General features: G+C 35.1%; 1 protein-coding gene across 1 annotated transcript; it reads left to right on the top strand.

Annotated features, from left to right (window-relative positions):
* The first annotated feature begins 9402 nt into the window (after positions 1-9402).
* Positions 9403-15820, top strand: LOC130721828 (protein NRT1/ PTR FAMILY 5.1). The gene is made up of 4 exons (XM_057572407.1): positions 9403-9622; positions 10151-10368; positions 12107-12663; positions 14447-15820. The coding sequence occupies exons 1-4, from the start codon at positions 9517-9519 to the stop codon at positions 15327-15329; spliced, it is 1764 nt and encodes a 587-aa protein (XP_057428390.1). The 5' UTR covers positions 9403-9516; the 3' UTR covers positions 15330-15820.
* Positions 15821-16076: the final 256 nt, after the last annotated feature.

Raw genomic sequence — 16076 nt, forward strand, 5'->3', positions numbered from 1 at the left:
GTTAGACGCACGGGTAATACTGTTGCGGATTTCTTAGCCCGGACCGCTGAAACCTATACTGATTTAGTTTGGGTGGAGGAGGTTCCGGATGCTGCTTTAGCTTATGTTGTTTCAGATGTTATGTCTTGTTTGCCGAATGGCTTTTAATGGAAATTCAGTTTACTTTAAAAAAAAAAAAAAACTGTGCCCTGACTTGCTCATGAGGTTTGCCACTCATAATTACGGGCCCAAATAAGTGATTGGAATCTGAATGTCAAAGGTTACCAGTGATTCCTTCCTCGCCAACTAAAATGAAGGGGTGTTGGATCTTATCTCTAATTCTAGTGACTTGACTTTCAAATATAATCATGTTGTGGATGCTGTTCAATTTGATATCCGGATGAGACCCATTATTGATGAATGAGGACTAATTAGTTGTATGTATAGCTAGAAATCTTATGCCCTTGATATTACCTATTTCTTAATGATGGTGATTTGCTTAACCATTTACTAGGAGAAGACAAGTACACGTATCCAACATGATTGGCTGATAAAGAAAAGGGAAAAAACAAACCATATTAACCTTCATGACATGACAGTTGGATTATAACCTTACATTGAACATCGTACCTCAGACAAAGAAAATGAATCACTACATGGAAAATTATTATTAGGTTTGCTTAAAAGTTGATGTTATTAAAACAAAAATTGACGCTAACACAATATAGCACCAATATCGCGGCTCGCGTTAAATAGACTAAATTAATGCTTTAATATTGGGCTTAACCAACAAAAAAAATGTTTTAATATTGGTTCCTTTACAAATATTACTAGAGAGTTGTTATTCGGACTTCTCCACATCTATTTGAACCCCCTTTTTAAAATGCAAAAACACATATCTACACACTTTCAAAGTGCGACTATAACGCACTTTAGAGATGCGTCCATAACGTACTTTAAAAGTGCGAGCGAAAATTAAAAATAGATGTGCAGAGGATCTGAATAGACATCGGGGGGTCCGAATAATAATTACCGTATTATTATTACCATTGATTTAGTCGAGTCTAAGTTCACGTCACAAATTTTATATAACAACACATGCTAATTTTATTATGAAGCTCGATTGTTTAAAATGACTATAATTCATACTCCTACTTGCTAGCATTAATATAGAGGTTTCCGTGATATGCACCACTTTTAAAGTTGTGCAATTTTACATCACTTATTTTGAGTGGTTATAACTTATAATAGGTCAACATATCTTTTTTTTAAACAATTATTAAAAATTGTTATATGTTTAATATTTTTTAAAATAAATATATTGACCTGTTATAATAGGTTAAAACAAGTGGTGTAAAATTGCATCACTTTAATTAAAAGCGGTGCACATGGGTCACCGAATGAATTTTTTTTATTTTCTTAGAGACGGTCTAGCCGATATACTAACTTACTTTTTTTTGACAGAGAGACTAACTTATTAATATTTATTAATATGTAGACACCATCATAATAACATTATCTCATATGGTGCTCCAATCACGTAATATAAAAATTCCAATAAATATTATATTGGGAAGTTAGAAAAGTTTTTTTTTTTAATCAAGCATGAACATTAACAAAAGTTGAGTCTACCTAATTTAATAATAAATGAAAAGGGGGAAAATAAGCTGTAAGCCTTCATGACTTGACGTTGATTATAACGTTATATTGGATTTAGTACAAAAGCAAAACGAAAAATAGTTTATTCATACCTTAATTTCACTTCACCTTAAGAGAAATTAAATAAAAATAGGTGACAGAAGGATAAGAAGTATAATAATTGATATGAAAAAAAATTTAAAAAATAGACAAAAAGCAGAAAGTGTGTCGACATAGAATGGAAAATAAGAGTACTGGTTGGATATGTATCAAAGTTGTAAGACAGTGAGTGTATGTTTACTAAATTTTCTTTTGTCATATTCAGTGTCTTAATCTGAGTTAACTAATTAAATTGTTAATCATTTAAAAATTATTAATCTAAAGCTATAATTATCATATTTATGTGTCTACATGAGATGATTTAATTGGGAGGATAGGGAAGATGAAACCAAATGAAACTGAGAATCTTTATCGTTTATGTGTGGTGGGGTAAGGGGGCACAACAGGGTTAATGTCGATTGTCAAGTTGTTATCTAACTTCCAAAGTGTGGATTAATTACATACAACCAATAATCTTGTGAGTGAAGGAGACTCTTACTATACTAGTTAGTCCCAACTCTAATATGGATGCATTCTTAAGGAATCAATATGGAGTGGATGGTTGAATACTGTAGAAATGGCCTTTCCTTTAATTTAAGAGACAGTGCCTTAAAATGATGTCCAGAGTTTTGTCTTTTGATCTTATAATTACATCACAAGTAGAAGTGGAACTAGTTGCTTTCAGTCTCTTTCTTCTTGTTCAATGCCAGGATGGCACACATTCTTAGGCTCAGGACCACAGGTTTAGCTGTCAAGAAGAGTTTATGTTTCAATTTATGGCTATTTGCCCTCAATGCTATGCAACTGATTATTGATAATTAAAAGTGTTCATCTTTGTGATAGTAATAACAACATGATCTACCCTCCTTTCCCAAGTTTCCCCACCAAGCTGTGATGAGTCAATAAGCGGTGATGATGATACAGAACATTGAATCCAGCCTTAAAGTGGTTAAAGAAAGGGTATATCATATCGTACGGTAAAATCCTATAGGCATATTCTTGCAGTGTTGGTTTGTGATGAAAACCACACGTACAAGATAGACAACCTCAATTATTGTTGAATTTGGACACTGGCTCAATTCGAATTGACTTGTCTAATGGCATTGAAACTGAAAAGGTTTGACTGTTTGATCCTTATCAGACTCAGACCTCGGGCGCGGATTGGACCACGGGAGTTGGAGTGTGTGCTCCCTAGTTGAACCGGGCGAGCCCTATAGGGGCAACGCCCTGGGAAGGACCGCCAAGTGGCGGGGCGCTTGACCTCCACGGATTGGGTCCGGGGATAGCCCCTGGGGCCCATTCAAAACAGATTTGTTACGTGGGGCCCATGCCCCCACATATTATAAATAGGTAGCGGTTACCTGTTAAAGGGGCTTTTAATTCATTTCTCAATAAACAAATAAAATTCAGGTATATCTTCTCTTCTTTCTTCTCTCTTTAAGGCAATGATCCCTCACTCTAGGTACTACCCAACCTGGTAATGTTATATACCGGAACACTAGTTAAACTCGAGAGCAGTGTTATTAAACTCGGCCGGTGATCAACTCGATCAGGATATTGGGTCAATGGGTCACGGGTCTGACCATTTGGTTCCTGGTTTAACCGGTTGAAACTAAATTTTTTTAATAAAAAATTCATAATACCATAACAAAATGGAACAAAAACCATATACACAAAAACAACAAGGTATGTTTTACTACAACTAAATGTCACAACTCACAAATAACTGAAATAAGTTTTAAACATCATCATAATAAAAAGTGCATAAACTAGTTTAAAACAGAATTCAACAATTAAGATCTTGTTACATCATAAGCTAACAAATGATAAATATACCAACAACAATGTCAAGTTTCTTAATGTCCAAGTACTAATTATAACATTTATAAAAAGAAAATAAAATTATGAAACCTAAATTAAAGATTTGTATTCACATAAATAAAGCATGTTTGGTTCACGGTCGAATCGGTCCGACCGGTCGTTCTGGTCCGAGTGTAATAACTATGCTCGAGATTGTCAAATTGCTACATATATCAATTTGTTTTGGTACATCGGAAAGATAAATTGCACCTAACAAGAATCGATCCCTGAACCTCTCCCTACCCAACTCATATGTCCTCAGCTCCTACCACTTGAGCTATCCTACGGGGATTGCTCCATATATCAATGATTTAGTTTTCTTTCACTTCTTTAATTATTAAATACATATAAATCAATGGTTAGATGAAATAACTTGAAGAATTTGGATCCTCTCCAGCAGATCCCTCTCCAGCAAAATATCATCCATCGATCTTTGTATTTAAAGGGTATGATTAATTTCATGTGAGAGACTAATTAGTGACTTGTCTAAGTTACCTTTTTGAACTACTAGATGGTCTAACTTCCGGAGAGAATTCAGATTCCAAGTTGACACTCTCAATTTTTTATCAATAGAGAGGATACTCACCCATTTTGACTAGTTCTTATGAGTACCTCCAAGACACTTTCACATCTATATTTATTAAATAACACGAGAAAAAAGTAAATTTGACGGGGAAAGTCTATTAAGTATTTATAGTGTATTGAATTTTAACAATTACAAAAGTTACTTTCTTTTGTCTTATTTTTACTCATTTTCTACTTTTATCTCACATTTTAAGCAAATGACTGAGGTTGATGAAGGACCATCGAGGAAGACGAAGTTGCCACCATCGAAGACGAAGGAGTGAGGAATGTGGAAAGAAGATCCATTTGGGCCTCAACATCTTCTTATGGGACTCATTATCAGTCAACAAAGGTGTAAACTTATGGGACTCAACATCCTCTTCTTCCCTCCACCATACTTTCAACTTTTCTTTTGTACAACCCTGGTCTTTGACAATATCAAGACATTCGAAATTGCTCAATTTGTTCAATATCAAGGTCACAAAAGATATGTATTCCTCATTATCTGTAATGCAAATTAGGCTCTGAAACAAAGCGACCCAAATGATGAACCACCATAGAGAATTATACATCCTACAAAATGGACTGAACATAGTCACAATAATCAGATGTAGGAAGCCACATTGCTTGAACACAATTGAAGAACCCGTAACCAATCGCTTGATTACCCAATTTGAAAACCCAAATGTTAAAGCATTAAAGGAAAACCCATTGTGAAAACCCTAAAACGAGAACCATTTTCAAAAACCTACAACAATCGAAGATAGAACCCCAAGTGAAACAACCATAGAAGACAAACCCCAATTGAAACAACAAACAATGGAAACCCCATTTGAAGAAACCCAGCATTCAAAGGAACATAAAGGGGCCATTGTACTAACCTTGTCTAACGCTCGTGCATCCTTCCACGCTCCTCACTCCTTCGTTTTCCTTCGTCTTCGACGATGAAACCTCCGTCTTCGATGGTGGCAACTTCGTCTTCCTCGATGATCCTTCTTCAGCCTCTGTCCCTTGCTCTACTGAGGGATCAATCTGAAGAGTGAGAGATGTTGAGGGATGAGAAGTGGAGACTTTATAATTCGGGTATTAAAATTAATTAGGGTTTATTATTATTTTCGTAAAATTTGTTTATTTTTTGGTTTTTTTAATTTTTTCCATATCAGCTTCATTAATTGACGTGTCAAGGCCACGTGTGCTAGCAGTGGCACGTGGCCGCGGAGGTCAACGCCACCCCTCCAGTAGGGACGAAAATCAAATGCCGGCCATAGTCAGGGACCCTAATCCGGAATTTACATCGACAAGGGAGGAAAACCAAATCTCATAAAAAGTTTAGGGACCAAAAACTTATTTAACCCTTCATAATATAATATTAGGTTTAGAGTAAAGTACAACGTAATATAAAATACAGCTTTATAAATAATGTTGCTAATTATATCGTTTACCATATTTTGAATGATAACAAATTTCAAGAGTATAAGTGTTATGCTTAAAGTTTCACATGAATTACATGTCAGGAAAACAATACTTATGATTCACATACCTCATCGTCTGATAGTCAAAGTGCAGCACTATGCAAGAAGAAGTCCACACAAGAGAATAAAGGTCAAAGCAACACGGGCAGACGGTACAAGCAAGAAAGAGTCAAATGTGCTACATCGTCTGAGAAAGAGAAGAGAAAAATGATCAAGACACAAGACAGTCTACACAAGTAAAGTCAAAGGATCAAGATCGTCTTTAGAAGAGAAGTCAGAGCTTCAAGTCAACTCATGCAAGATCAATCAAAGCCATCAGATCATCTGAGAAGACTACACTCAACGTCTACAATCATCGTCTATCTCAAGGACTGAACTATAAAGCAATATCTACAGAATGAGCGCCAACTGAGTTTGAAATATATCTCTGACAAGCTAGAGGAGAAAGTCAAGTGCAAGAAATCAAGGGATACACTATGGAACACATTGATCAAGGAAACAAAAACAACGACAGCAAAGCTCAAGTTTCCTCTTTCTTACTCACATAAGGAAGGATCAAAGCCTATCGTCCATGATTACTGAACTCAAAAGTGATCGGGCAACACTTGTTCAAGATAATCCATCTCCCAAGATGAAGCTGCTGGTGATTGGTCAAAGATATTCATCCAAATTCTAAATGACCAATAGAAAAGAAGAATAAATGAAGCAGAATGATCGTTTGAAGAAAGAAAAGATGACAGAATCAAAAAAGCAATGAAAGCAGATCGTGTGATCAGAACAAAGTATACTATATGATGAAAGCTGCAAAGTCTGAAGAATGACCATTGAAAACAAATTAGAAAAGAGCTCAGAATTTCTTCTTGAAGAAGTCTTGCAAAGTCAAGATCACATGTTTGGACAAAGAACAATGCAAAGTAATAAGTATAATGATATCACTATCACATTACAATACTCATACACCAACGAATAAAAGCTAAGACCTATGCTACCTACTAACTGACAGAATACATCTTTTCGGCAAAAGGTCTCAATCAAACAGTACCATGCAATTAACGCATCTGACTCAAGTACACGATGCACTGTTTGATCCAACGACTAGAATGTCTGTGATGAACACGCTCCAACGACTATCTTTATCTCACAAAAGATTCAGAAGTATAAATGGAAGATATAATGACTTACAGAATTAGCTTTATGCTCACCATGAATCATCTTTGATGCTCAGCAAGAAGAAGCCTTTGCGCTAAAAAAGAAAAAAAAAACCTCAGTGCTCACAATTCAAAAACGATCATCAACACCGTCTTCTTCAACATGAAGATAAGATTTTTTTAAGAGTCAAATCTCTTACCTAGTCTCTCATGTAATGGAACATAAAGTATAAGTCTTAGAGTTAAACCTTACTCCTAAAATACTTTAAAATTCATGAATGTAATTGTATCTACTATTACTCTTTTTAGAAGAAATATCTGTAGAGGAAATGATCTTGAGGAATATGTTTTAAGGAGAACTCCAAAATACTTTGTAAAGGAGGAGTCCTGATAATACTTAGTAAAGAGAAGTCCTAAGAATACTTGTAATTTCCTTAAGAAGGAGGGGAGAAAGAATACTTGATAATTCCTGAAGAGTCAGTCACAAAACAATACTTGGTTTACCTGGAGATGCAGTGGTCAAAGAATACTCAAAAATGCTTGAAGAGGCATGTATACTTGTGTTTAGTGAAGTCTTGGTATAGCCAAGGACTAGATGTAGCCCCATCGTGTAGGGGGTGAACCAGGATAAAAATGATGGTGTTCATTGACTCCTTCCCTGGTTTTACATTTCCGATGCACCAAACTGTTAAGTTAAAACACTAAATTTATCGTTTATCAAATTTTGAATGATAACAATTTTCTAGAGCATAATGGTTTAATATTTCACATGAATTATATTTCAGAAAAATAACACTCATGACTCACATCCCTCATCGTCTAATATCCAAAGCAAAAGACTATACAAGAAGACGTTCCAATTCTGTGAAGAAGAGTCAAAGCTACAAAGGCAGACGATACGAGCCAAGAAAAAGTCAAATGTGCTACATCTTTTGAGCAAGAGAAGAGAAGAATGATCAAGACAAAAGACAGTTTACACAAGTAGAGTCAAAGCATCAAGACCGTTTTTAGAAGAAGAAGTCAAAGCTAAAAGTTAACTCATGCAAGATCAACCAAAGCAATCAGATCGTATAAAGAAAGAAATGGATCAAAGCCTATCGTCCATACTCAAAAGTGACCAGGCAACAATTGTTCAAGGTAATCCATCTCCTAAGAAGAAACTGCAAGTGACTGGTCAAAGATTATCATCCAAATTCTAAATGACCAATAAAAAAGAAGAATGATCGTCTAAAAAAAGGAAAGACGACAGAAGCAGAAAAGCAATGAAAGCAGATCTTCTGATAAGAACAAAGTCTACCATATGATGAAAGCTGCAAAGTCGGAAGAATGACCGTTGAAAACAAATTAGAATAGCTTCTTGAAGAAGTCTTGCAAAGTCAAGATCACATGTTCTGACAAAGGACAATGCAAAGTGAGAAGTACAATGGTGTCACTATCATATTTCCATATCTATACACCAACAGATAGAAGCTCAGACCTATGCTACCTACTAGCTGACATAATACATCTTTTCGGCAAAAGGTGTCAATCAAACAGTACTATGCAATTTAAAAATCTGACTCAAGTACACAAAGTACCGTTTGATCCAACGGCTAGAAGCTCTGTGAAGAACACGCTCCGACGACTATTTTTATCCCATAGAAGATTCAGAAGTATAAAGGGAAGATCTGATGACTTGCAGAATTAGCTTTACGCTCACCATGAATCAGCTTTGATGCTCAACAAGAAGAAGCCTTTGCACTCAAAAAGAAAAGAAGCCTCAGTGCTCACAATTTAAAAAGGATCATCAACATCGTCTGCTTCAACATGAAGAGAATACTTCCTTAAGAGTCAAATCTCTTACCTACTCTCTCATGTAATATGACATAAAGTTTAAGTCTTAGAGTCAAACCTTACTCCTCAAATACTTTATGATTAATGACCGTAATTGTATCTACCATCAATGTTTCTAGAAGAGATATCTGTAGAGGAAATGATCTTGAGAAACATTGTTTAAGGAGAAGTCCTAAATACTTTGTAAAGGAGGAGTCCTGATAATAGTAAGGAGAAGGCCTAAGAATACTTGTAACTGCCTAGAAGGAGAGGACAAAGAATACTTGATAATGCCTGAAGAGGCAATGACAAATGATTACTTGGTTTTCCTGAAGACGCAGTGGTCAAAGAATACTCACCAATGTCTGAAGAGGTACGGACAAGAATACTTGTATCGAGAAGTCCTGGATACTTGTGCTTAGTGAAATCTTGGTATAGCCAAGAATTTGATGTAGCCCCATCGTCCAAGAGGTGAACTAAGATAAAAATGATGGTGTTCATTGACTCCTTCCATAATCTTACATTTCTGCCGCACCAAATGATCCCAACGAATATGATAAATCTTTCAATCGTTTAGAAATTCAAGATTTTGAATGACCCAATTCAAACCTCCCATTTCTTGTGTTACTCTTGACCCATACTCAATGTACATCCAATATTCATAACATATTGTGAAATTTGGGAATTGGGATGTATTAATTAATTGATCTACAGAAAAGTAAATTTAACGATGCCGTGAAAGGTCGTCTGCAATGCACAGAAAGACTTCACCTTAGTTTAACTCATGATAATAAGAGAGCATTTACGCTATATATATAGCTACTACAACCACTTTCTCTCAAGCAGTGATCTCTTTCTCAATTTATTGCTTTCTTTCTTTGATACATCACTAGCTTTTACATATATATATTTTCGTTATCCTTTTTTTCACCTTATAATCTCTAATGGAAGAAAAGGCAGAGTGTACCCAAGATGGCACTGTTGATTTTCATGGCCAGCCTGCAATTTCATCCAAAACTGGCAAATGGAAAGCTTGCGCTTTTCTTGTTGGTATGCAAATTATTGACTCTGTGTAATATCTTTTATTTCTTAACCTTGAAAGTTTGTTCTCTCTGAAGGGAAGTACAAACAGTTTTATTAAGCAACAAGTAGTCTGTTCGATCACCACTTTGAGACTCTTGTTTTTTCAATTATTCGATCACTTTATGCATATTTTGGCACAGTTTTTGGTTCCTGTAAAGTGTAAACTGAACTTAATTGAAGCAGAAGTCATGACAGTTTCTGAAGAATTGTTATTCTGATTCCTTCAGGAGTATGGCATGACATAATAGCAAAGTTCCCAATTCTTGTAACATTGTGAAATACTATAAGGCCAATTCTATGGACTTAATGAATCATGTTTTTACTTGTTATAAAATGTAACGTTTAGTATATGTCATTCACACTATGCTCGTGTTAAAATCAATTTGCAATGGAACTCTTTTAATTTGGGAACTAAATTTTTTTAGCTCATAAGTTACACTTTAATATCATGAATTCTTAAGTTTTACTCCTTTTATGATATGATATATACTTCAGGTTATGAAGCTTTTGAAAGGATGGCTTTCTATGGAGTTGCTTCCAATTTGGTGAATTACCTTACAACACAACTCCATGAAGATACTGTTTCTTCAGTGAGGAATGTCAATAACTGGTCAGGATCTGTGTGGGTAACGCCAATTCTCGGGGCTTACATAGCTGATTCTTACTTGGGTCGCTTCTGGACTTTCACACTGTCATCTATTGTTTATGTCATGGTAAGCTAAGACCTACTGCTGTTATCCTTCAATTATGAAATCTCTAGAGTCTAATCTAACACCCATTAACTTCGTTTTTTTTATAACTTAATAATATGTTTATGAAAATAAGTGATTATTTATAGAGTTATTTGAGAAGTTTAAAAGATAAGCTCAAAGTAACGTATATATAGATATAAACATTTAATATTTATAAGTGAATGCATATATATGAGCAACATGTAAAAATAAGTTTAAAATAACTTATGTAATCATAAGTTAATTATTTTAATAAATTCGTGTCTGTAATAAGATTGAGTAGCTTCTTGCAAACAAACAGTGTCATGCATTTATCATCTTAATATACATTCCAAGTAGAGGGCACCACCTGTTTGGACCATATTAATTTAACGTTTCCTATGACTGAGGACAGAATATAATCATTCTTTCAAGAACAAAAAAAAAATATAATTAATAAAACATTTAAAATATGTGAAAAATAATAATAAAATAAACAATAAAGTCTTTGTTTAATTTTTTTTTTCAATTTCTTGTTAACTAGTATTTTTTTCAGCAAAAACCAATTTATAATTAAAAGCTCATAAGACATTTTTTTTTAAAATCGGAAAGATAAATTGCACCCGCCAGGAATTGATTCCCAGACCTCCCCTACCAACCCATATGTCCTTCAACTCTTAGCACTTGAGCTATCATACGGGGACAACTAAGCGCCATTTGATATATATAGAAAGTATATCAATTTTCTAAAAGGCTCTATTTGTATCTTGGATAGACTAATCGGCAAAGATGCTTTGGTGTAATTTCTTATCAATATTTAGGGTGTATTCCTTGCTTGTAATGCTCCACTTGAGAGAGACTTTTTCTCAAGCTATTAGTATTATAAATAAATTTTGCTTTTAAAAAAATATCATTTTTCTAAAAGTTATGAATTTTTAAATTCGCCCATATGTAATAGGAACTAAAAACATATTTAATCTAATAATTAACTTAATCACTTTTAAACTAATTTTATTTTATCTCAAATTTGGGGCATAATGACGTGTGTTTGGATTTGCAAAAACTTAATATGAATTTATGTTGAGGTAAAAATTGAACTTCCTCATTATTAAATTAAAATACATAAAATCACATTGGTTACTCTAATAATTAACTAAACATGCGGAACATTGTGCCTTATTGATTGAAACTTAAAACATGTGGTTAGTTGTTACACGTTCCTTACCAAATGATTTTTTTGGGTACATTTCCTTACTAAAGGATTGTCACATTATCCTCATATACAATGTAGAGGATTGTTGGATCCTCATACATCCTAAACACATCACTTATTAGTCAATTATTATCTAAGGGTAGTTAGAAGAGTTATTTTTTTCCATGAGTTAAGTTAATTTTGTGATGTGCATTTGACTAACAAATATGCGTTTAGGAAATAGCTTAATTAAGTACTTATGGTTATAAGATATGTAAGTGCTTACTCATAAGTTATCTTAAAACATTTTTTGAAATATATTAAAAATGTGTTAAAATAAACATCAGTTATTTTCATAAGTTGTTATAAACAGCTTGTGAAGTTGTTCGGTCACAAGCTGTTCTGAACAGCTTGTGAAAATAAACTCAAAATAGTTTTTAGGTAAGCCGTAGCTAATTATATAAGCTACTTCAAGCATTTACGTAAACACTTACGTAACATAAGTTCTCTCAAATCTTCAACATGGCCTAATTCTGCTTCACATCACAGGGTATGATTCTACTAACAGTGGCCGTATCCCTCAAGAGCCTGAAACCCACATGCACCAACGGAATCTGCAACAAGGCTTCAACCTCACAAATCGTCTTCTTCTACACTGCCCTGTACACCACAGCAATCGGAGCAGGAGGGACCAAACCCAACATCTCCACCTTTGGTGCGGACCAGTTCGACGACTTCAACCCGCATGAGAAGCAGACCAAGGCCTCATTCTTTAACTGGTGGATGTTCACCTCGTTCCTCGGCGCGTTGATCGCCACTCTAGGACTTGTCTACATTCAAGAGAATTTGGGATGGGGACTTGGTTATGGAATCCCCACTTCTGGTCTCCTTTTGTCGCTTGTCATTTTCTATGTAGGGACGCCAATGTATCGCCACAAAGTGAGGAAGACCAGAAGTCCTGCTAGGGATTTGATTCGTGTTCCTGTTGCAGCTTTCAAGAATAGGAAACTCCAACTTCCTAGTGATCCTTCACAACTTTATGAGCAGGATATGCAGCATTATATTGGTAGTGGGAAACGACAAGTGTATCACACTCCAGCTTTGAGGTAAGCACATACACAACTACTCATATTTGCTTATAAAAAAAAACCAATAATTATTTGTCCACACCTCTAAATTGAGGTGGAAAGAGGTGGAGGAGGAGAGAGATAGGAAGAAAAGAAAAAGTAATAAAGAGAAAGTATAAGATGTGATAGATGATAAGAGGAGAGAGATATAAATAAAAATAGGTGAAAATAAAGTGTATAAATAAGGAGGTGTGTATATATCATTGCTAAAAAAAACAACTACTCGTATTTCTTTACAAGTGAATACTCACGTAAGTCCTTCAGGGCCGTGGAAGCCTTAAGGCCAATTAGGCTCATGCCTAAGGCCCCAAATTTTCATTTTACTACCTATAGGCCCCATGCAGTAGCTATAGTACACCCCCCATGAGAGAAAAGCCGCACCTAGTCACATGCTAAACACTATATACAAGCAATAGAAAACACAATAACTAAAGGAAAAAGTGAAAAATTACTCTATAACAATTTACACAGTCAAACACGCTTAGTTAAAGTGGTATATAAATGATTTCCCTTGAATAGAATATGGTGTTCAAATCTTGGGTGTGAAAAAAAATCACTAAAAGAGAGTTAATTAGTCCTTCCGGATATGTGAATACTCCTAGCTCAAATACAATTGTACGTAGAGTTACCCTCTCATAAAGTAATAGTCGTGTTAGGAAAAAGAAATGGACATATATTGTGTGAAACTTAATAATATTCCACTTTAAATTCTAATAAGTGGAAGGACAGCAAACTAAAGGAAAAGGGAAAGGGAAAAATTAGAAGAAGAAGAAGCCACGAGTGCAATATTTATACTCTCATCACTTTCTATATTTATTTCGTGACACACTTCTATATTAAAAAGTTTATATTCTCTCTTTTATTGGTGATGTGGATGTAGAAGAAAATGACAGGAAAAAGTTAAATCAAGGTTGTTTTAGATAAAAGATTAAAATGCATAAAATTGGACGAAAGTGGTAGGGAACTGGGCTCACTCTACTAGTAGTAGACAGTAGTGGACTGGTGGGGTATTAGATACAGTAGATTTAAGAAACATGTTGAAAGGCATTTTCCATCTTTATTATACAGAAGAGAATCCAGAAAATGGTCCATGTTTAAAGACTCATCTAATTGAATTCCTTCCATGTGCACAGTGTACAAGTACTTCTTTGAGGCCCTCTTTAGTGACAAGTCATTACCATTCAGCCAAGTTGTTTTTCCATTCAGGAAGTGTCACAGTTGTGTCCACCGACGCACCACAGTGTAAATTGTTACAATCACCATTCCACTAGCTAGTTATCACCAAATAACTTATATTCTAGGTGCACAAAGAGACACATTGGTTGAATCCATTACCAGAAGATTGGAATTTAGAACATTCTCTCGTAATTCAAAGGCCACTATATTGGTTAAGATCAATAGATGAGATGAAGACGTATAATAAATGTGACTTATTGATCCAATGCTAGAAAATATATATGGTACAAATATAGTATCTTTTTTTGATGATCTTCTTTGTTCGACCAGTAGTTCGGTTCTCCTGCTTCGGCTTCCCCTGTCCCCAACACATCCAACGACTGCACTATCAATGGCTAATTTAGTCTTTTGTTCAGCCAGTTTGCCTTTCGTGGTCCTGAACGACCAACTTGACATTCGCATGGTTATAAGCCTTTTGGGCCAATGAGAACACTATCAATGGCTAATTTTTTACTTGAACCAATGTTGATTGAAACTAGAAAGTGATTAATCAAACTTCTTTAAATAATGCGATTTGTGTATTCAGGTTTTTGGACAAGGCAGCTATTTTAGAAGACCGAACTGGTTCCACAAGGGTGCCATTGACAGTCACCCAAGTGGAAGGAGCTAAGCTTATCTTTGGCATGATCCTTATATGGCTAGTAACATTGGTTCCCAGCACAATTTGGGCACAAATCAACACTCTTTTTGTGAAACAAGGCACCACAATGGACAGAAACCTTGGTCCTAATTTTAGAATTCCAGCTGCTTCTCTAGGTAGCTTTGTGACCCTTTCAATGCTTCTATCAGTGCCAATGTATGACCGGTTTTTCGTGCCCTTCATGCGCCGGAAAACCGGCCACCCCAGAGGAATCACATTGCTCCAAAGGCTTGGAATTGGATTTTCAATTCAGATCATAGCCATTGCAATTGCTTATGCAGTTGAAGTTAAAAGAATGCATGTCATAAGAGCAAACCATGTACTTGGTCCTAAAGATATTGTCCCTTTGAGCATCTTTTGGCTGTTACCACAGTATGTTCTAATTGGAATAGCAGATGTGTTTAATGCAATTGGATTGCTGGAATTCTTCTATGATCAATCCCCTGAAGACATGCAGAGTCTTGGAACAACGTTTTTCACAAGTGGGATAGGATTTGGGAACTTCTTGAACAGTTTTCTGGTGACAATGGTTGATAAAATAACTGGAAAGGGTGAGAGTAAGAGCTGGATTGGTGATAACTTGAATGATTGTCACTTGGATTACTATTATGGGTTTTTGTTGGTTCTATCAAGTCTCAATTTGTTGGCATTTCTTTGGGCTTCAAGTAGATACATTTACAAGAGGGAATCAGTTAGGGTCAAAGAGGCCCTTTGTGTTCAAATGGAGGGAAACCCAACTTTGGATGCATCTCTTGGATTACAAGTTTGAAAACTGGAAAACAGGCTCTAGACAAAAACAAAAAATTGGAAACTAGCTAGAGTGAAATAGGGAATTGAGATCTTCTGTCCCCTTCCATGTCTCATTTTCTTGTCCCACCAATGAAATATAAACACATCACTCAAAATCCATGACGGGTACTTTTGGATATATATAAATTTCATGGAAATTTTTTATTAGTGGGATACAAAAATGAGACATAAATTAGAGACAGGTGTTCTTAATAAAATTTAGGGTATGTTTGATGACCATTAGTCATATTGAACCTAAACTTTCTTCACAGATTCCACTGAAAATTGGGATGTTATTGAATTTAGTTCGCCCCAGTATGTTTTCTTTCCCCTTCTTAAGTTAAATTCAAGCCTAGGAAATTCAGATACATAAGTTCATCTTGAATTGATGATTGTACCGCGTGTAATATTTTGTGTGTAATATATGTAGCTGTCAAAAAAAAAAGTGTGTAATGTATGTTTTCAACTCCACCTTTTCTTGTAGAATTTCATGGGCAAAAATAAGGTTGTGTAAATGACTCATGAGGAAATTTGGGTAAAATAACTCATCATCCAATCACATTGGAAATAAGTGAGTTGGAAATAAATTAATAGATAAAATATAGAAATTTCACTCAAAATGATCAGTTATTTCACTCAAAATATGTTTTCAACTCCACATCTTCAATGTGATAGAATGATCAGTTATTTAACCCAAACTTTTCTTGGATCATTTATACAACCCGCA

Source organism: Lotus japonicus, chromosome 6 (assembly GCF_012489685.1).
Source record: "Lotus japonicus ecotype B-129 chromosome 6, LjGifu_v1.2".
Lineage (NCBI taxonomy): Eukaryota > Viridiplantae > Streptophyta > Magnoliopsida > Fabales > Fabaceae > Lotus > Lotus japonicus.

What these genes read in the sequence shown, in the direction of transcription:
- LOC130721828 (XM_057572407.1), top strand. Translation starts at nt 9,517, where the DNA reads ATGGAAGAAAAGGCAGAGTGTACCCAAGATGGCACTGTTGATTTTCAT. An exon ending in AGCTTGCGCTTTTCTTGTTG is followed by an intron (nt 9,623 to 10,150) that starts GTATGCAAATTA and finishes TATATACTTCAG; the next exon opens with GTTATGAAGCTTTTGAAAGG. An exon ending in TATCACACTCCAGCTTTGAG is followed by an intron (nt 12,664 to 14,446) that starts GTAAGCACATAC and finishes TTGTGTATTCAG; the next exon opens with GTTTTTGGACAAGGCAGCTA.